The sequence below is a fragment of the Notothenia rossii genome, assembly GCF_949606895.1.
Source record: "Notothenia rossii genome assembly, chromosome: 3".
Classification (NCBI taxonomy): domain Eukaryota; kingdom Metazoa; phylum Chordata; class Actinopteri; order Perciformes; family Nototheniidae; genus Notothenia; species Notothenia rossii.
Genome location: NC_136901.1, coordinates 96219792 through 96242251, shown reverse-complemented (window position 1 = coordinate 96242251; position 22460 = coordinate 96219792). Strand labels below are relative to the sequence as shown.

Sequence of the window (22460 nt, the reverse complement as noted above, 5' to 3'; positions counted from 1 at the left end):
ATCTAAGGGTCCTCAGTATCTAAGGGTCCTCAGTATCTAAGGGTCAGTATCTAAGGGTCCTCAGTATCTAAGGGTCCTCAGTATCTAAGGGTAGGTATCTAAGGGTCAGTATCTAAGGGTCCTCAGTATCTAAGGGTCAGTATCTAAGGGTCAGTATCTAAAGGTCAGTATCAAAGGGTCCTCAGTATCTAAGGGTCAGTATCTAAGGGTCCTCAGTATCTAAGGGTCAGTATCTAAAGGTCAGTATCAAAGGGTCCTCAGTATCTAAGGGTCAGTATCTAAGGGTCATTATCTAAGGGTCAGTATCTAAGGGTCCTCAGGATCTAAGGGTCAGTATCTAAGGGTCCTCAGTATCTAAGGGTCCTCAGGATCTAAGGGTCCTCAGTATCTAAGGGTCCTCAGTATTTAAAGGTCCTCAGGATCTAAGGGTCCTCAGTATCTAAGGGTCCTCAGTATCTAAGGGTCCTCAGGATCTAAGGGTTCTCAGTATCTAAGGGTCCTCAGTATTTAAAGGTCAGTATCTAAGGGTCCTCAGCATCTAAGGGTCCTCAGTATCTAAGGGTCCTCAGTATTTAAAGGTCAGTATCTAAGGGTCCTCAGTATTTAAAGGTCAGTATCTAAGGGTCCTCAGTATCTAAGGGTCCTCAGTATCTAAGGGTCAGTATCTAAGGGTCCTCAGTATCTAAGGGTCCTCAGTATCTAAGGGTCAGTATCTAAGGGTCCTCAGTATCTAAGGGTCCTCAGTATTTAAAGGTCAGTATCTAAGGGTCCTCAGTATTTAAAGGTCAGTATCTAAGGGTCCTCAGTATCTAAGGGTCCTCAGTATCTAAGGGTCAGTATCTAAGGGTCCTCAGTATTTAAAGGTCAGTATCTAAGGGTCCTCAGTATTTAAAGGTCAGTATCTAAGGGTCCTCAGTATCTAAGGGTCCTCAGTATCTAAGGGTCAGTATCTAAGGGTCCTCAGTATCTAAGGGTCAGTATCTAAGGGTCAGTATCTAAGGGTCCTCAGTATCTAAGGGTCCTCAGTATCTAAGGGTCAGTATCTAAGGGTCAGTATCTAAGGGTCCTCAGTATCTAAGGGTCCTCAGTATCTAAGGGTCAGTATCTAAGGGTCAGTATCTAAGGGTCAGTATCTAAGGGTCAGTATCTAAGGGTCCTCAGTATCTAAGGGTCCTCAGTATCTAAGGGTCAGTATCAAAGAGTCCTCTGTATCTAAGGGTCAGTATCTAAGGGTCAGTATCTAAGGGTCCTCAGTATCTAAGGGTCCTCAGTATCTAAGGGTCAGTATCTAAGGGTCAGTATCTAAGGGTCAGTATCTAAGGGTCCTCAGTATCTAAGGGTCAGTATCTAAGGGTCAGTATCTAAGGGTCAGTATCTAAAGGTCCTCAGTATCTAAGGGTCAGTATCTAAGGGTCATCAGTATCTAAGGGTCAGTATGTAAGGGTCAGTATCTAAGGGTCAGTATCTAAGGGTCAGTATCTAAGGGTCCTCAGGATCTAAGGGTCAGTATCTAAGGGTCAGTATCTAAGGGTCCTCAGGATCTAAGGGTCAGTATCTAAGGGTCAGTATCTAAGGGTCCTCAGTATCTAAGGGTCAGTATCTAAGGGTCAGTATCTAAGGGTCAGTATCTTAGGGTCAGTATCAAAGGGTCCTCAGGAACTAAGAGTCAGTATCTAAGGGTCAGTATCTAAGGGTCAGTATCTAAGGGTCAGTATCTAAGGGTCCTCAGTATCTAAGGGTCAGTATCTAAGGGTCCTCAGGAACTAAGAGTCAGTATCTAAGGGTCAGTATCTAAGGGTCAGTATCTAAGGGTCAGTATCTAAGGGTCCTCAGTATCTAAGGGTCAGTATCTAAGGGTCAGTATCTAAGGGTCCTCAGTATCTAAGGGTCCTCAGTATCTAAGGGTCAGTATCTAAGGGTCAGTATCTAAGGGTCCTCAGGATCTAAGGGTCAGTATCTAAGGGTCAGTATCTAAGGGTCAGTATCTAAGGGTCAGTATCTAAGGGTCCTCAGGATCTAAGGGTCAGTATCTAAGGGTCAGTATCTAAGGGTCCTCAGGATCTAAGGGTCAGTATCTAAGGGTCAGTATCTAAGGGTCCTCAGTATCTAAGGGTCAGTATCTAAGGGTCAGTATCTAAAGGTCAGTATCAAAGGGTCCTCAGTATTTAAAGGTCAGTATCTAAGGGTCCTCAGCATCTAAGGGTCCTCAGTATCTAAGGGTCCTCAGTATTTAAAGGTCAGTATCTAAGGGTCCTCAGTATTTAAAGGTCAGTATCTAAGGGTCCTCAGTATCTAAGGGTCCTCAGTATCTAAGGGTCAGTATCTAAGGGTCAGTATCTAAGGGTCCTCAGTATCTAAGGGTCCTCAGTATCTAAGGGTCAGTATCTAAGGGTCCTCAGTATCTAAGGGTCCTCAGTATTTAAAGGTCAGTATCTAAGGGTCCTCAGTATTTAAAGGTCAGTATCTAAGGGTCCTCAGTATCTAAGGGTCCTCAGTATCTAAGGGTCAGTATCTAAGGGTCCTCAGTATTTAAAGGTCAGTATCTAAGGGTCCTCAGTATTTAAAGGTCAGTATCTAAGGGTCCTCAGTATCTAAGGGTCCTCAGTATCTAAGGGTCAGTATCTAAGGGTCCTCAGTATCTAAGGGTCAGTATCTAAGGGTCAGTATCTAAGGGTCCTCAGTATCTAAGGGTCCTCAGTATCTAAGGGTCAGTATCTAAGGGTCAGTATCTAAGGGTCCTCAGTATCTAAGGGTCCTCAGTATCTAAGGGTCAGTATCTAAGGGTCAGTATCTAAGGGTCCTCAGTATCTAAGGGTCCTCAGTATCTAAGGGTCCTCAGTATCTAAGGGTCAGTATCTAAGGGTCAGTATCTAAGGGTCAGTATCTAAGGGTCCTCAGTATCTAAGGGTCAGTATCTAAGGGTCAGTATCTAAGGGTCAGTATCTAAAGGTCCTCAGTATCTAAGGGTCAGTATCTAAGGGTCATCAGTATCTAAGGGTCAGTATCTAAGGGTCAGTATCTAAGGGTCAGTATCTAAGGGTCAGTATCTAAGGGTCCTCAGGATCTAAGGGTCAGTATCTAAGGGTCAGTATCTAAGGGTCCTCAGGATCTAAGGGTCAGTATCTAAGGGTCAGTATCTAAGGGTCCTCAGTATCTAAGGGTCAGTATCTAAGGGTCAGTATCTAAGGGTCAGTATCTTAGGGTCAGTATCAAAGGGTCCTCAGGAACTAAGAGTCAGTATCTAAGGGTCAGTATCTAAGGGTCAGTATCTAAGGGTCAGTATCTAAGGGTCCTCAGTATCTAAGGGTCAGTATCTAAGGGTCAGTATCTAAGGGTCCTCAGGAACTAAGAGTCAGTATCTAAGGGTCAGTATCTAAGGGTCAGTATCTAAGGGTCAGTATCTAAGGGTCCTCAGTATCTAAGGGTCAGTATCTAAGGGTCAGTATCTAAGGGTCCTCAGTATCTAAGGGTCCTCAGTATCTAAGGGTCAGTATCTAAGGGTCAGTATCTAAGGGTCCTCAGGATCTAAGGGTCAGTATCTAAGGGTCAGTATCTAAGGGTCAGTATCTAAGGTTCCTCAGTATCTAAGGGTCAGTATCTAAGGGTCAGTATCTAAGGGTCCTCAGGAACTAAGAGTCAGTATCTAAGGGTCAGTATCTAAGGGTCAGTATCTAAGGGTCAGTATCTAAGGGTCCTCAGTATCTAAGGGTCAGTATCTAAGGGTCAGTATCTAAGGGTCCTCAGTATCTAAGGGTCCTCAGTATCTAAGGGTCAGTATCTAAGGGTCAGTATCTAAGGGTCCTCAGGATCTAAGGGTCAGTATCTAAGGGTCAGTATCTAAGGGTCAGTATCTAAGGGTCAGTATCTAAGGGTCCTCAGTATCTAAGGGTCAGTATCTAAGGGTCAGTATCTAAGGGTCCTCAGGATCTAAGGGTCCTCCTGAGGGACTTGAACTCACGGCTTTGGGCCCAAGGTCCTCGGGGGCCCCGGTCTGGTAGAGCCTCAGGAGACCCTGATTGGCTGTCGGGAGGTCAGGGTGGTAATGTCGGCCCCTGAGGACGGACTCAGGTGAGGAGCCCTGAGGACAGGAAACAGAAGCACTGTGAGAGATCTACTTCCTGTCAGCTGACCGCTCAGAAACAGTATGGATTCAGGACCCACCAGGGACCCAATCAGGGGGCTGGTTTCCCCCCCGCTGCTGTCGGGGGTCCGCTGCAGGAAGTCGGAGATCCGCTGGAGCAGGAAGTCTCTGTCTTTGAGGTTAGCGAACAGGAAGTTGGTCTTGTTCTTGGTGCTGATCGAGACGGGACACGGCAGGATGCTGCTGCTGTCTGCCTTCTCAACCACTGACACCTGCAGCAAAGCATCATGGGTAAAAAGCATCATGGGTAAAGAGCATCATGGGTAAAGAGCATCATGGGTAACTGAGGCCCAATTCCAAACCGCCCCCTACACACTACCCCTCCGTTTGCGAGTTCGCACGGAGGGTCCGCCACTTTAAGTGCTGTTCCAAACCAACGAGTGTGGAGGGGGAATGGCTTATCAAGCCCTCGAACAGCGAGGCTGCTCCACCTGACTCCACCTGCCTCCACCTGCTGCTCCACCTGCTGCTCCACCTGACTCCACCTGCCTCCACCTGACTCCACCTGCCTCCACCTGCTGCTCCACCTGCCTCCACCTGACTCCACCTGCCTCCACCTGCCTCCACCTGCTGCTCCACCTGACTCCACCTGCCTCCACCTGCTGCTCCACCTGCCTCCACCTGACTCCACCTGCCTCCACCTGCCTCCACCTGCTGCTCCACCTGACTCCACCTGCCTCCACCTGCTGCTCCACCTGCCTCCACCTGCTGCTCCACCTGCCTCCACCTGCCTCCACCTGACTCCACCTGCCTCCACCTGACTCCACCTGCCTCCAACTGCTGCTCCACCTGCCTCCACCTGCCTCCACCTGACTCCACCTGCCTCCACCTGACTCCACCTGACTCCACCTGCTGCTCCACCTGCCTCCACCTGACTCCACCTGCCTCCACCTGCCTCCACCTGACTCCACCTGCCTCCACCTGCCTCCACCTGACTCCACCTGCCTCCACCTGCCTCCACCTGACTCCACCTGACTCCACCTGCCTCCACCTGCCTCCACCTGACTCCACCTGCTGCTCCACCTGCCTCCACCTGACTCCACCTGCCTCCACCTGACTCCACCTGCCTCCACCTGCCTCCACCTGACTCCACCTGCCTCCACCTGCCTCCACCTGACTCCACCTGCTGCTCCACCTGCTGCTCCACCTGCCTCCACCTGACTCCACCTGCCTCCACCTGACTCCACCTGCTGCTCCACCTGCCTCCACCTGACTCCACCTGCCTCCACCTGACTCCACCTGACTCCACCTGCCTCCACCTGACTCCACCTGACTCCACCTGCCTCCACCTGCCTCCACCTGACTCCACCTGCTGCTCCACCTGCTGCTCCACCTGCCTCCACCTGACTCCACCTGCCTCCACCTGACTCCACTTGCTGCTCCACCTGCCTCCATCCGACTCCACCTGATTCCATCCGACTCCACCTGACTCCACCTGCCTCCACCTGACTCCACTTGCTGCTCCACCTGCCTCCATCCGACTCCACCTGACTCCATCCGACTCCACCTGACTCCTCCTGACTCCACCTGACTCCACCTGACTCCACCTGCTGCTCCACCTGCTGCTCCACCTGCTGCTCCACCTGACTCCACCTGCCTCCACCTGCTGCTCCACCTGACTCCACCTGCCTCCACCTGACTCCACCTGCTGCTCCACCTGCCTCCACCTGCCTCCACCTGCCTCCAACTGACTCCACCTGCTGCTCCACCTGACTCCACCTGACTCCACCTGACTCCTCCTGCCTCCAACTGACTCCACCTGCTGCTCCACCTGACTCCACCTGCCTCCAACTGACTCCACCTGCTGCTCCACCTGCCTCCACCTGACTCCACCTGACTCCTCCTGACTCCACCTGACTCCTCCTGCCTCCATCTGACTCCACCTGCTGCTCCACCTGCCTCCACCTGACTCCACCTGCTGCTCCACCTGACTCCACCTGCCTCCAACTGACTCCACCTGCTGCTCCACCTGCCTCCACCTGACTCCACCTGACTCCTCCTGACTCCTCCTGACTCCTCCTGCCTCCATCTGACTCCACCTGCTGCTCCACCTGACTCCACCTGCCTCCACCTGCCTCCACCTGACTCCACCTGCTGCTCCACCTGCCTCCACCTGACTCCACCTGCCTCCACCTGACTCCACCTGACTCCACCTGCCTCCACCTGACTCCACCTGACTCCACTTGCTGCTCCACCTGCCTCCATCCGACTCCACCTGACTCCTCCTGACTCCACCTGACTCCACCTGCTGCTCCACCTGACTCCACCTGACTCCTCCTGACTCCACCTGACTCCACCTGCCTCCACCTGACTCCACCTGCTGCTCCACCTGCTGCTCCACCTGCTGCTCCACCTGACTCCACCTGCCTCCACCTGCCTCCACCTGACTCCACCTGCTGCTCCACCTGCCTCCACCTGACTCCTCCTGACTCCTCCTGACTCCACCTGACTCCACCTGCTGCTCCACCTGCCTCCATCCGACTCCACCTGACTCCTCCTGACTCCACCTGCTGCTCCACCTGACTCCACCTGACTCCACCTGACTCCACTTGCTGCTCCACCTGCCTCCATCCGACTCCACCTGACTCCTCCTGACTCCACCTGCTGCTCCACCTGACTCCACCTGACTCCACCTGACTCCACCTGCTGCTCCACCTGACTCCACCTGACTCCTCCTGACTCCTCCTGCCTCCATCTGACTCCACCTGCTGCTCCACCTGACTCCACCTGCCTCCACCTGCCTCCACCTGACTCCACCTGCTGCTCCACCTGCCTCCACCTGCCTCCACCTGACTCCACCTGACTCCACCTGACTCCACCTGCCTCCACCTGACTCCACCTGACTCCACTTGCTGCTCCACCTGCCTCCATCCGACTCCACCTGACTCCTCCTGACTCCACCTGACTCCACCTGCTGCTCCACCTGACTCCACCTGACTCCTCCTGACTCCACCTGACTCCACCTGCTGCTCTACCTGACTCCACCTGACTCCACTTGCTGCTCCACCTGCCTCCATCCGACTCCACCTGACTCCTCCTGACTCCACCTGCTGCTCCACCTGACTCCACCTGACTCCACCTGACTCCACCTGCTGCTCCACCTGACTCCACCTGACTCCTCCTGACTCCACCTGCCTCCACCTGACTCCACCTGCTGCTCCACCTGACTCCACCTGCTGCTCCACCTGACTCCACCTGACTCCATCTGACTCCTCCTGACTCCACCTGCCTCCACCTGACTCCACCTGCTGCTCCACCTGACTCCACCTGCTGCTCCACCTGACTCCACCTGCTGCTCCACCTGACTCCACCTGCTGCTCCACCTGACTCCACCTGACTCCACCTGACTCCACCTGACTCCACCTGCTGCTCTACCTGACTCCACCTGCCTCCACCTGCTGCTCCACCTGACTCCACCTGACTCCACCTGACTCCACCTGCCTCCACCTGCTGCTCCACCTGACTCCACCTGCTGCTCCACCTGACTCCACCTGACTCCACCTGACTCCTCCTGACTCCACCTGACTCCACCTGCTGCTCCACCTGACTCCACCTGCTGCTCCACCTGACTCCACCTGACTCCACCTGACTCCACCTGACTCCTCCTGACTCCACCTGACTCCACCTGCTGCTCCACCTGACTCCACCTGCCTCCACCTGCCTCCACCTGACTCCTCCTGACTCCACCCGACTCCACCTGCTGCTCCACATGACTCCACCTGACTCCACCTGACTCCACCTGACTCCTCCTGACTCCACCTGACTCCACCTGACTCCTCCTGACTCCACCTGACTCCACCTGCTGCTCCACCTGACTCCACCTGACTCCACCTGACTCCACCTGCCTCCACCTGACTCCACCTGCTGCTCCACCTGACTCCACCTGCTGCTCCACCTGACTCCACCTGACTCCTCCTGACTCCACCTGACTCCACCTGCTGCTCCACCTGACTCCACCTGCTGCTCCACCTGACTCCACCTGCCTCCACCTGACTCCTCCTGACTCCACATGACTCCACCTGACTCCACCTGCTGCTCCACCTGACTCCACCTGACTCCACCTACCTGACTCCACCTGCTGCTCCACCTGACTCCACCTGCTGCTACACCTGACTCCACCTGACTCCACCTGCTGCTCTACCTGACTCCACCTGTCTCCACCTGACTCCACCTGCTGCTCCACCTGTCTCCACCTGACTCCATCTGACTCCTCCTGACTCCACCTGCCTCCACCTGCCTCCACCTGCCTCCACCTGACTCCACCTGCTGCTCCACCTGACTCCACCTGCTGCTCCACCTGACTCGTCCTGCCTCCACCTGACTCCACCTGCCTCCACCTGCCTCCTCCTGACTCCACCTGACTCTACCTGACTCCACCTGACTCCATCTGACTCCACCTGCCTCCACCTACCTCCACCTGACTCCACCTGCTGCTCCACCTGTCTCCATCTGACTCCACCTGCCTCCTCCTGACTCCACCTGACTCTACCTGACTCCACCTGCCTCCACCTGACTCCACCTGCTGCTCCACCTGTCTCCATCTGCCTCCTCCTGACTCCATCTGACTCCACCTGACTCCACCTGCTGCTCCACCTGACTCCACCTGACTCCTCCTGACTCCACCTGACTCCACCTGCCTCCACCTGACTCCACCTGCTGCTCCACCTGCTGCTCCACCTGCTGCTCCACCTGACTCCACCTGCCTCCACCTGCCTCCACCTGACTCCACCTGCTGCTCCACCTGCCTCCACCTGACTCCTCCTGACTCCTCCTGACTCCACCTGACTCCACCTGCTGCTCCACCTGCCTCCATCCGACTCCACCTGACTCCTCCTGACTCCACCTGCTGCTCCACCTGACTCCACCTGACTCCACCTGACTCCACTTGCTGCTCCACCTGCCTCCATCCGACTCCACCTGACTCCTCCTGACTCCACCTGCTGCTCCACCTGACTCCACCTGACTCCACCTGACTCCACCTGCTGCTCCACCTGACTCCACCTGACTCCTCCTGACTCCTCCTGCCTCCATCTGACTCCACCTGCTGCTCCACCTGACTCCACCTGCCTCCACCTGCCTCCACCTGACTCCACCTGCTGCTCCACCTGCCTCCACCTGCCTCCACCTGACTCCACCTGACTCCACCTGACTCCACCTGCCTCCACCTGACTCCACCTGACTCCACTTGCTGCTCCACCTGCCTCCATCCGACTCCACCTGACTCCTCCTGACTCCACCTGACTCCACCTGCTGCTCCACCTGACTCCACCTGACTCCTCCTGACTCCACCTGACTCCACCTGCTGCTCTACCTGACTCCACCTGACTCCACTTGCTGCTCCACCTGCCTCCATCCGACTCCACCTGACTCCTCCTGACTCCACCTGCTGCTCCACCTGACTCCACCTGACTCCACCTGACTCCACCTGCTGCTCCACCTGACTCCACCTGACTCCTCCTGACTCCACCTGCCTCCACCTGACTCCACCTGCTGCTCCACCTGACTCCACCTGCTGCTCCACCTGACTCCACCTGACTCCATCTGACTCCTCCTGACTCCACCTGCCTCCACCTGACTCCACCTGCTGCTCCACCTGACTCCACCTGCTGCTCCACCTGACTCCACCTGCTGCTCCACCTGACTCCACCTGCTGCTCCACCTGACTCCACCTGACTCCACCTGACTCCACCTGACTCCACCTGCTGCTCTACCTGACTCCACCTGCCTCCACCTGCTGCTCCACCTGACTCCACCTGACTCCACCTGACTCCACCTGCCTCCACCTGCTGCTCCACCTGACTCCACCTGCTGCTCCACCTGACTCCACCTGACTCCACCTGACTCCTCCTGACTCCACCTGACTCCACCTGCTGCTCCACCTGACTCCACCTGCTGCTCCACCTGACTCCACCTGACTCCACCTGACTCCACCTGACTCCTCCTGACTCCACCTGACTCCACCTGCTGCTCCACCTGACTCCACCTGCCTCCACCTGCCTCCACCTGACTCCTCCTGACTCCACCCGACTCCACCTGCTGCTCCACATGACTCCACCTGACTCCACCTGACTCCACCTGACTCCTCCTGACTCCACCTGACTCCACCTGACTCCTCCTGACTCCACCTGACTCCACCTGCTGCTCCACCTGACTCCACCTGACTCCACCTGACTCCACCTGCCTCCACCTGACTCCACCTGCTGCTCCACCTGACTCCACCTGCTGCTCCACCTGACTCCACCTGACTCCTCCTGACTCCACCTGACTCCACCTGCTGCTCCACCTGACTCCACCTGCTGCTCCACCTGACTCCACCTGCCTCCACCTGACTCCTCCTGACTCCACATGACTCCACCTGACTCCACCTGCTGCTCCACCTGACTCCACCTGACTCCACCTACCTGACTCCACCTGCTGCTCCACCTGACTCCACCTGCTGCTACACCTGACTCCACCTGACTCCACCTGCTGCTCTACCTGACTCCACCTGTCTCCACCTGACTCCACCTGCTGCTCCACCTGTCTCCACCTGACTCCATCTGACTCCTCCTGACTCCACCTGCCTCCACCTGCCTCCACCTGCCTCCACCTGACTCCACCTGCTGCTCCACCTGACTCCACCTGCTGCTCCACCTGACTCGTCCTGCCTCCACCTGACTCCACCTGCCTCCACCTGCCTCCTCCTGACTCCACCTGACTCTACCTGACTCCACCTGACTCCATCTGACTCCACCTGCCTCCACCTACCTCCACCTGACTCCACCTGCTGCTCCACCTGTCTCCATCTGACTCCACCTGCCTCCTCCTGACTCCACCTGACTCTACCTGACTCCACCTGCCTCCACCTGACTCCACCTGCTGCTCCACCTGTCTCCATCTGCCTCCTCCTGACTCCATCTGACTCCACCTGCCTCCACCTGACTCCACCTGCTGCTCCACCTGTCTCCATCTGCCTCCACCTGACTCCATCTGACTCCACCTGCTGCTCCACCTGCTGCTCCACTTGACTCCACCTGCCTCCACCTGCCTCCACCTGCTGCTCCACCTGTCTCCATCTGCCTCCACCTGACTCCACCTGCCTCCACCTGCCTCCACCTGCTGCTCCACCTGACTCCACCTGCCTCCACCTGCTGCTCCACCTGACTCCACCTGACTCCATCTGACTCCACCTGCTGCTCCACCTGACTCCATCTGACTCCACCTGACTCCACCTGCTGCTCCACCTGACTCCACCTGACTCCTCCTGACTCCACCTGACTCCACCTGCCTCCACCTGACTCCACCTGACTCCACCTGACTCCACCTGCTGCTCCACCTGACTCCACCTGACTCCACCTGACTCCACCTGCTGCTCCACCTGACTCCACCTGACTCCTCCTGACTCCACCTGACTCCACCTGCCTCCACCTGACTCCACCTGACTCCACCTGACTCCACCTGCTGCTCCACCTGACTCCACCTGACTCCACCTACTGCTCCAAATGTTCCAATTTCTGATTGGCTGGGCAAATTGCAAACCACGCCCAAGCCCCCAGGAAGTGCGCCGGACTCTGTGCCAATATTAGCAGTGTCCAAATGGCAGTACTGCAACTTCCGTATCAGTCCGTGACGTCACCCGGCCCAGAACAACTTTTTACCATTTACTAACATGGGGAAAGAGATGTCTGTAAATCGGTGGATAATTTTTGTTTTAACAAAATAAACTACCCAGTATGAACTAATTTATAAGTATAAGTACTTTGCCGTACTTAGTGCCGGCACTTAGTGCCCCGGCGCTTAGTACCCTCATGGAACTAAGTACAGATCGCATTCACACCGGAACAAGTTCCCTGAGGGAAGATTACGCAAATTAGCCGCTGACGTCACTTCGTCTTCTTCTGCTTTGGGTTTACTGGCATGCCGCAAACAACTTCACTGCGTATACTGCCGCCGGAAGTCCCCGGCCGAAAGTCCCCAGAGTTGGGGAAGGCTTCTTCTGAAGCCTTCCGAGTAAATCGCCAGTACGCCGACACCTCCTCATCTCCACCGCTCCCATGTTTTATTTTGTGTTGCCATAAGTTAGTCTCTCTCCGTTGCGCGGGGCTAATGCTAATGCTAATAATGCTAATGCGACAAATACAATGGCGGCTTCACAAAAGAGGTTTACGGGGCGTGGTTTGCAATTCGCCCAGCCAATAGAAATTGGTACTTTTTTGGTACTTTGTTGGTACCACCTCTCTAGCAGCCACTAAACATGGGGGTAAAAGTTCCCGGCACTAAGTACTATTGTTGGTGTGAACGCAACATAAGGGGTACTAACGGAACTAAACGGGAAAAGTACAGGGAAAAGTACTCCGGTGTGAACGCGCCTATTAGGTCCTTAAAGTTGTAAAATGCACTAAAAGCCGAATCTAGATTTATTTTCTCTCTCCATTAATTCTAGTGAGCCGAGAATGGGAGCTCGGGGGGCGGGGCTCAAGGGGTGCATGCTCTGTGAGCGCACATACGGGTTCTTCTGCTCTGGCAGCCAGGCATGCTGGGTAATCTGTGATGTTTCGCTCTCTCAAAAGTTGGGCCGTTTTGTCCTCATGCGCCAATGAGCAGCTCTCATAGGAAAGAACGAGACCCCGCCTCCCACGCTGTATCCAGTTCTTATTATACACCCATGACCACACCCCGTAAAATGCAGAAAAGTTTTGTGAAGCTGCCATTTTATTTGCTCGCATTAGCATTAATAGCATTAGCATTAGCCCAGCGCACCAACGGAGAGAGACTAACTTATGGCAACACAAAATAAAACGTGGGAGCGGAGGAGATGAGGAGGTGTCGGCGATTTACCCGGGACTTCGGGCGTATACGGCCACCCGAAGTCCCGGAGTGCGGGGGGCTCCGGGACTTCGGGCGGCAGTATACGCCGTGAAGTGGTTTGCGGCCTGCCAGTAAACCCAAAGCAGAAGAAGAAGAAGTGACATCAGCGGCTTCATTTGGTTAATCCTCCCCCAGGAACTTATTCCGGTGAGAACGCGATCTACTAGGAACTAAATATTTCCGGGGAACTAAGGTCCGGGAACTACTCGGTGTGAAAGCGCCCAAAGTTGTGTATATTTACAGACTTTTGCAAAAAGTAAGAAGCTTATAAACATCAGGTTTAAAACTAAAAGAGCTTTACAAAAACATAATTAAAGATGTTTGGAGATTTATTTTAGTTATTACTAATTTTTTGTCAAAGAGAAGCTGATTTGAAACCGTTGTTACAAACAGTTACGGCCTTTCCTGTTTCTGCCGGACAGAGGGGAGACCGTCCCAAAGCTTGCTGCTGTATTTACTCCATCTGACAGGAGGGAGCCTCGTTCAGCTGAGAGTGAGACTCCGTGAGGGAGTGGGAGAGGGAGTGGTTTGGAATTGGGCCTGAGTATCACAGGCAGAGAGCATCATGGGCAACTCAGTATCACAGGTAGAGAGCATCATGGGTAACTGAGTATCACAGGTAGAGAGCATCATGGGTAACTGAGTATCACAGGCAGAGAGTATCATGGGTAACTGAGTATCACAGGTAGAGACCAACGATGCTTGATGGGAAAGGACTCGCTGGTATCTCCAGCTGAGCGCTCATTGGTGGGTTTTACCCCGTGCTGCTGATGAAACTCTCCAATTGGCTCGGCAAAAGTTTATTGTTGTTTTGTGTCAGTTTTACGTCACCACATTAACATTTTTCATCATTGTTCCTCAATGTTTATCATCATGACATTAATATCTACATATTTGAAACTATACTTGCACTGCTTACCGTTTTCATACTTTCTATATCTTAGCATATTCATACCTGACTTCCTGTTTACCTCTCTGAGGGGATGATCAGCTGACTTCCTGTTTACCTCTCTGAGGGGAGGATCAGCTGACTTCCTGTTTATCTCTCTGAGGGGGATGATCAGCTGACTTCCTGTTTATCTCTCTGAGGGGGATGATCAGCTGACTTCCTGTTTATCTCTCTGAGGGGAGGATCAGCTGACTTCCTGTTTATCTCTCTGAGCGGGAGGATCAGCTGACTTCCCGTTTATCTCTCTGAGCGGGAGGATCAGCTGACTTCCTGTTTATCTCTCTGAGGGGGATGATCAGCTGACTTCCTGTTTATCTCTCTGAGGGGGATGATCAGCTGACTTCCTGTTTATCTCTCTGAGGGGAGGATCAGCTGACTTCCTGTTTATCTCTCTGAGGGGGATGATCAGCTGACTTCCTGTTTATCTCTCTGAGCGGGAGGATCAGCTGACTTCCTGTTTATCTCTCTGAGGGGGAGGATCAGCTGACTTCCTGTTTATCTCTCTGAGGGGGAGGATCAGCTGACTTCCCGTTTATCTCTCTGAGCGGGAGGATCAGCTGACTTCCTGTTTATCTCTCTGAGGGGAGGATCAGCTGACTTCCTGTTTATCTCTCTGAGGGGGATGATCAGCTGACTTCCTGTTTATCTCTCTGAGGGGAGAATCAGCTGATTTCCTGTTTATCTCTCTGAGGGGAGGATCAGCTGACTTCCTGTTTATCTCTCTGAGGGGGATGATCAGCTGACTTCCTGTTTATCTCTCTGAGGGGGAGGATCAGCTGACTTCCTGTTTACCTCTCTGAGGGGGATGATCAGCTGACTTCCTGTTTATCTCTCTGAGGGGGAGGATCAGCTGACTTCCTGTTTACCTCTGAGGGGGAGGATCAGCTGACTTCCTGTTTACCTCTCTGAGGGGGATGATCAGCTGACTTCCTGTTTACCTCTCTGAGGGGGATGATCAGCTGACTTCCTGTTTATCTCTGAGGGGGAGGATCAGCTGACTTCCTGTTTACCTCTCTGAGGGGGAGGATCAGCTGACTTCCTGTTTACCTCTCTGAGGGGGATGATCAGCTGACTTCCTGTTTATCTCTCTGAGGGGGAGGATCAGCTGACTTCCTGTTTACCTCTCTGAGGGGGAGGATCAGCTGACTTCCTGTTTATCTCTCTGAGGGGGAGGATCAGCTGACTTCCTGTTTACCTCTCTGAGGGGGATGATCAGCTGACTTCCTGTTTACCTCTCTGAGGGGGATGATCAGCTGACTTCCTGTTTACCTCTCTGAGGGGGATGATCAGCTGACACAGGTCTTCTTCTCTGCTGTTGAAACAGATGTAGTTGTTGGAGATGAACAGCTGTCCCACCACGTGCATCTTGGCGAACGGCGCCCACAGGGTGCAGTCCGTGTGTCCGTCCAGACGCTCTTCCTGCGTCAGCCGGAACATCGTGCGGTAACGCTCGTTCTTCGCCCGGGCGTCCAGATCCCTGCAGGACAGAAAACAGCTGATCAGGTCAAAGGTCAGAGGGAGTGAGTCTTCATAACATAAACGCTGTGACACACAACATGTTATTATTTATAATCATAACTAAACACATTTGAATCTGAACAGAGTGAGACCTCTTGAGCGCAGAGACGTTCTTCAGCGTCTTGCAGGGTTTGGGAAGCGAGCGGTCGGCAGCGAACGCCTCGTTGTCCAGAAGCTGCCGCATGGCCATGTTGGCGAGCTGCTCCATCAGCTTGAAGGTGTCGTTGATGTTGAGAAACATGGAGAAGAAATACTCGGTGTGGCGCGTGCTGACTCGAACACTTTCTGGAAACACCAGCGTGGCATTCTTCTCCAGCTGGGTCACCTCCGACCACTGCACCACCAGGGTCACTGAGATGCAGAGAAACAGAGATACATCCGATAAACAACCCTGACCCCTGAGATAGTGATGAAACACAACCGTCAGAGAAGTACGTTCAGGTTACTAGAGAAGTATTTTTACATTACATTATGTAACCTTTAGGTAACTAGAGGAGTACCTTCAGGTGACTAGAGGAGTACCTTCAGGTAACTAGAGGAGTACCTTCAGGTGACTAGAGGAGTACCTTCAGGTGACTAGAGGAGTACCTTCAGGTTACTAGAGAAGTACCTTCAGGTAACTAGAGGAGTACCTTCAGGTAACTAGAGGAGTACCTTCAGGTTACTAGAGGAGTACCTTCAGGTTACTAGAGAAGTACCTTCAGGTAACTAGAGGAGTACCTTCAGGTGACTAGAGGAGTACCTTCAGGTAACTAGAGGAGTACCTTCAGGTAACTAGAGAAGTACCTTCAGGTTACTAGAGGAGTACCTTCAGGTAACTAGAGAAGTACCTTCAGGTAACTAGAGGAGTACCTTCAGGTAACTAGAGGAGTACCTTCAGGTAACTAGAGGAGTACCTTCAGGTTACTAGAGAAGTACCTTCAGGTAACTAGAGGAGTACCTTCAGGTGACTAGAGGAGTACCTTCAGGTTACTAGAGGAGTACCTTCAGGTAACTAGAGGAGTACCTTCAGGTAACTAGAGGAGTACCTTCAGGTAACAAGAGGAGTACCTTCAGGTTACTAGAGGAGTACCTTCAGGTTACTAGAGAAGTACCTTCAGGTAACTAGAGGAGTACCTTCAGGTAACTAGAGGAGTACCTTCAGGTAACTAGAGGAGTACCTTCAGGTAACTAGAGGAGTACCTTCAGGTTACTAGAGGAGTACCTTCAGGTTACTAGAGGAGTACCTTCAGGTAACTAGAGAAGTACCTTCAGGTTACTAGAGGAGTACCTTCAGGTAACTAGAGGAGTACCTTCAGGTTACTAGAGGAGTACCTTCAGGTAACTAGAGGAGTACCTTCAGGTTACTAGAGGAGTACCTTCAGGTAACTAGAGGAGTACCTTCAGGTTACTAGAGGAGTACCTTCAGGTAACTAGAGAAGTACCTTCAGGTTACTAGAGGAGTACCTTCAGGTAACTAGAGGAGTACCTTCAGGTTACTAGAGGAGTACCTTCAGGTAACTAGAGGAGTACCTTCAGGTTACTAGAGGAGTACCTTCAGGTAACTAGAGGAGTACCTTCAGGTAACTAGAGGAGTACCTTCAGGTTACTAGAGGAGTACCTTCAGGTAACTAGAGAAGTACCTTCAGGTAACTAGAGGAGTACCTTCAGGTTACTAGAGAAGTACCTTCAGGTAACTAGAGGAGTACCTTCAGGTTACTAGAGGAGTACCTTCAGGTAACTAGAGAAGTACCTTCAGGTAACTAGAGGAGTACCTTCAGGTAACTAGAGAAGTACCTTCAGGTAACTAGAGGAGTACCTTCAGGTAACTAGAGAAGTACCTTCAGGTAACTAGAGGAGTACCTTCAGGTAACTAGAGAAGTACCTTCAGGTAACTAGAGGAGTACCTTCAGGTTACTAGAGAAGTACCTTTAGGTAACTAGAGGAGTACCTTCAGGTTACTAGAGGAGTACCTTCAGGTTACTAGAGGAATACCTTCAGGTAACTAGAGGAGTACCTTCAGGTAACTAGAGGAATACCTTCAGGTAACTAGAGGAGTACCTTCAGGTTACTAGAGGAGTACCTTCAGGTAACTAGAGGAGTACCTTCAGGTAACTAGAGGAGTACCTTCAGGTTACTAGAGGAGTACCTTCAGGTAACTAGAGAAGTACCTTCAGGTTACTAGAGGAGTACCTTCAGGTTACTAGAGGAGTACCTTCAGGTAACTAGAGGAATACCTTCAGGTAACTAGAGAAGTACCTTCAGGTTACTAGAGGAGTACCTTCAGGTAACTAGAGGAATACCTTCAGGTAACTAGAGGAGTACCTTCAGGTTACTAGAGGAGTACCTTCAGGTAACTAGAGGAATACCTTCAGGTAACTAGAGAAGTACCTTCAGGTTACTAGAGAAGTACCTTCAGGTTACTAGAGGAGTACCTTCAGGTAACTAGAGGAATACCTTCAGGTAACTAGAGAAGTACCTTCAGGTTACTAGAGGAGTACCTTCAGGTAACTAGAGGAATACCTTCAGGTAACTAGAGAAGTACCTTCAGGTTACTAGAGGAGTACCTTCAGGTAACTAGAGGAATACCTTCAGGTAACTAGAGAAGTACCTTCAGGTTACTAGAGGAGTACCTTCAGGTTACTAGAGGAGTACCTTCAGGTAACTAGAGAAGTACCTTCTGGTAACTAGAGGAATACCTTCAGGTAACTAGAGGAGTACCTTCAGGTTACTAGAGGAGTACCTTCAGGTAACTAGAGGAATACCTTCAGGTAACTAGAGGAATACCTTCAGGTAACTAGAGAAGTACCTTCTGGTAACTAGAGGAATACCTTCAGGTAACTAGAGGAGTACCTTCAGGTTACTAGAGGAGTACCTTCAGGTAACTAGAGGAATACCTTCAGGTAACTAGAGGAGTACCTTCAGGTTACTAGAGGAGTACCTTCAGGTAACTAGAGGAATACCTTCAGGTAACAAGAGGAGTACCTTCAGGTAACTAGAGAAGTACCTTCAGGTAACTAGAGGAGTACCTTCAGGTAACTAGAGGAATACCTTCAGGTAACTAGAGAAGTACCTTCAGGTAACTAGAGGAGTACCTTCAGGTTACTAGAGGAGTACCTTCAGGTTACTAGAGGAGTACCTTCAGGTTACTAGAGAAGTACCTTCAGGTTACTAGAGGAGTACCTTCAGATAACTAGAGGAGTACCTTCAGGTTACTAGAGGAGTACCTTCAGGTAACTAGAGGAGTACCTTCAGGTTACTAGAGGAGTACCTTCAGGTAACTAGAGAAGTACCTTCAGGTTACTAGAGGAGTACCTTCAGGTAACTAGAGGAGTACCTTCAGGTTACTAGAGGAGTACCTTCAGGTAACTAGAGGAGTACCTTCAGGTTACTAGAGGAGTACCTTCAGGTAACTAGAGAAGTACCTTCAGGTTACTAGAGGAGTACCTTCAGGTAACTAGACAAGTACCTTCAGGTAACTAGAGAAGTACCTTCAGGTAACTAGAGGAGTACCTTCAGGTTACTAGAGGAGTACCTTCAGGTAACTAGAGAAGTACCTTCAGGTTACTAGAGAAGTACCTTCAGGTAACTAGAGGAGTACCTTCAGGTTACTACAGAAGTACCTTCAGGTTACTAGAGGAGTACCTTCAGGTAACTAGAGGAGTACCTTCAGGTTACTAGAGGAGTACCTTCAGGTAACTAGAGGAGTACCTTCAGGTTACTAGAGGAGTACCTTCAGGTAACTAGAGGAGTACCTTCAGGTTACTAGAGGAGTACCTTCAGGTAACTAGAGGAGTACCTTCAGGTTACTAGAGGAGTACCTTCAGGTAACTAGAGAAGTACCTTCAGGTTACTAGAGGAGTACCTTCAGGTAACTAGACAAGTACCTTCAGGTAACTAGAGGAGTACCTTCAGGTTACTAGAGAAGTACCTTCAGGTTACTAGACAAGTACCTTCAGGTAACTAGAGGAGTACCTTCAGGTTACTAGAGGAGTACCTTCAGGTTACTAGAGAAGTACCTTCAGGTAACTAGAGAAGTACCTTCAGGTTACTAGAGGAGTACCTTCAGCAGGGTATATGCAGAAATCCTGAGGTCAAATGTAATACCTTTTAAGACCTTTTTTAGACCCTTTCCATACATTTTAAGACCTCATCCCAACTTTGAGTTCTAACCGGTTACATTGGCTACACACTTTACCTCACATTGACTATATTGATCGTAAGATAGCAAAACTAAACAGAGTGCAGACAGACTACTGAAGCCTCCTCTCCACATGAACTTCAACCTCTCTGTGAAGGTCAGGTTTAATGCAGTATGCTGCTTTGTTGCTTCTGTACTCTGTGCTCTTTCATTCCAGTAGAACTCCTCAGAAACCATTAGAAACCAGTATTTGACCAATAAACAAAACAACTGACAAAACTTTGAACGATGAAATATATTAAACTTTGGTGAGCTTCAGCGGGGTAATGCCATATAGGAGCTCCCTCTCAAATACCCAGGGGTTCAATTGGGCTGGGGCTGTCCGGGGCTAAGACCTGGCACATAGGACGATGCTCTGACGTCATCACCCTCACACATTTGTCATATGTTTACAAAAAAGGATATATATGTTCAGACTTTTCTCGTTCTTAATATAGACTATATTTAGGGTCTATATGTGTTGACTTTACTTTAAAATAGCAGATCTCTGTGACCGGATATAGTTTGGCTTAGACCCCGGCCCCACGAGGACACATACGGTAAAACGCATACGCAAGCGCAAAAAAGTCTTCCGTTCACACGCATTCGATCCATTAACGTGTCCGTTCACACTAGACCGCTGGAAATGCTGGAAACGATGTAGTACATATGTCAGGCCTGTAAGTGGCGCTGCTGCCGCCCGAAATACACCAAAAGCAGCGAAGAAGACCCCGGAGCATGGTTGCCATGGTTGCCCTTCTGTTTATTCTCCGCGGTGGACGGCGTGTTCTCCTGCTCTATCTCTCAGGTAGTCCACCAGCAGATGAAAAACATCCACCTCTTCCTAGGAACGAGGGGACCGTGCGGCAGAGTTTCCGTAAAAAAATTAGGTCCGTTAAAGTTTAAATCTTCCGTACAAAATTTGGAAAGTGCCGGTCAGAGGTCTTCTTTGTTATTTATTGAGCTTTAAAACAAATTGATAACGACTCTGTTCTCTGTATAATAATATAATAATATTTAATAAACGGTGACTGCCTCTCTTTTCCTCCCCCTCTTCTGACAGCCCAGCAGCAGCAGGAGACGTGGGGAGAGGGAGGTGGGCTATTTCATCGTTATCAGAAAATGATCATATAGGGCTTACACACGGAGCCGTTGGACCCCCAGAGCGTTGCGTATGTCGGTCTACCCACCTTGGGACCCCCCCCCCCCCACAGAGCGGAGCAAGGCAACGAAACTTAAAATAAGAAGCAGCATTTTACGGCGCGCTATGCATGGGGCCGCCTTGGGGGGTTTCCCGACATGTCGTTTCAGTAAATTAAAGGGTGTTTCATGTTGTCGTTGCTGTGGACCTTCTTAATACCTTGGAAAATGCCGTTTAATACTTTTTAATAGCCTTAATTTTCGTGAAATTGATTTATCAACTTTTAATACTTTTTAAGACCCCGCGGACACCCTGAGTGCCTTCAGGTAACTAGAGGAGTACCTTCAGGTAACTAGAGGAGTACCGTCAGGTAACTACAGAAGTTGTTAATTTACTCTTCAAGGGCCTGGGCAGTTTGCGCTTCCTGTTTTCTGTTTCACTTTTTGAATGATATGAAAGAACTCTGGCCTGTGATTGGCCGGCCGTACCCTCCTTGCCCAACAGGAAGGAGTAGAAGCACAGGTGGTTGACGGACAGGTAGAGCCAGCCCTGCCGCGGCACCCTTCCCTTCCAGAAGCTGCAGGAGTAATAGTTGACCAGCTTCTCTTCCTCCGGCATCCCAAACAACCTCCTCATCTTCAGCTCCGCCTCCCGAAACTTCCCACAATCCTCCTCCTGCTCCTCGCCCTGCTTCAGCCGGTTCTCCTCTGCAATGATGCCCTGCAGAAAGTGACATCACTCACTGAAAGGATGACACACAGGAAGAGAGACCTGAGCAAGTAAACAGGAAGTGACATACTGAGATCTTTCCCTTGACGAAGGTGGTGACGTCTTCGTCGTTGTCAAAGATGGAGATGGTCTGCAGCAGTTTTGACTCAAGCCAATCCCAGTGCTCCGTGATCTCCTTCCTGGACGAGCCTGCAAGACACAGCCCAGGGTTAAAATTAAAACCCAAACACACGCGGTCTCATCGTGAGCACCTGTCACCTGATGTCTGTTAAAGGCCAAAACCACGCCACCATAACAATACATTGATAGTTGGCATCTATCAAAACAATAATACATATAAATAATAAAACATCATATACAAAACATTCATAATGTTTCATTATAAATATAAATAAGATAGAAATGCAAAATGGCTTCAACACACCGCTTGCGATGTTCCAGTAGATCTGAGCGCCAGCCGTCTGCAGGAGGATCCGATAGGGAGCGACCCGGGCACTGGAGTCCAGAACCACGTCCAGGGTGCCCACCAGAAGACCTGCAGAACACAGGATCAACACTTAGTATGTACACCACCTGCAGACCTGCAGAACACAGGATCAACACTTAGTATGTACACCACCTGCAGACCTGCAGAACACAGGATCAATACTTAGTATGTACACCACCTGCAGACCTGCAGAACACAGGATCAATACTTAGTATGTACACCACCTGCAGACCTGCAGAACACAGGATCAATACTTAGTATTCACACCACCTGCAGACCTGCAGAACACAGGATCAACACTTAGTATGTACACCACCTGCAGACCTGCAGAACACAGGATCAATACTTAGTATGTACACCACCTGCAGACCTGCAGAACACAGGATCAATACTTAGTATGTACACCACCTGCAGACCTGCAGAACACAGGATCAATACTTAGTATGTACACCACCTGCAGACCTGCAGAACACAGGATCAATACTTAGT

At 51.5% G+C, this 22460-nt stretch overlaps 1 protein-coding gene across 1 annotated transcript in view; it reads right to left on the bottom strand.

The window, feature by feature from the left end:
* The window catches only part of tbc1d9b (TBC1 domain family member 9b), a 51356-nt gene that overhangs the window by 27735 nt on the left and 1161 nt on the right, over positions 1–22460 (bottom strand). The window contains exons 2-8 of the mRNA XM_079672324.1: positions 21909–22019; positions 21555–21673; positions 21244–21475; positions 15548–15806; positions 15207–15414; positions 4162–4353; positions 3959–4078 (exon numbers count right to left, since the gene is read on the bottom strand). Of these exons, the coding sequence (XP_079528450.1) occupies positions 3959–4078; positions 4162–4353; positions 15207–15414; positions 15548–15806; positions 21244–21475; positions 21555–21673; positions 21909–22019 (1241 nt within the window). The remainder of the gene's footprint in view (positions 1–3958; positions 4079–4161; positions 4354–15206; positions 15415–15547; positions 15807–21243; positions 21476–21554; positions 21674–21908; positions 22020–22460) is intronic.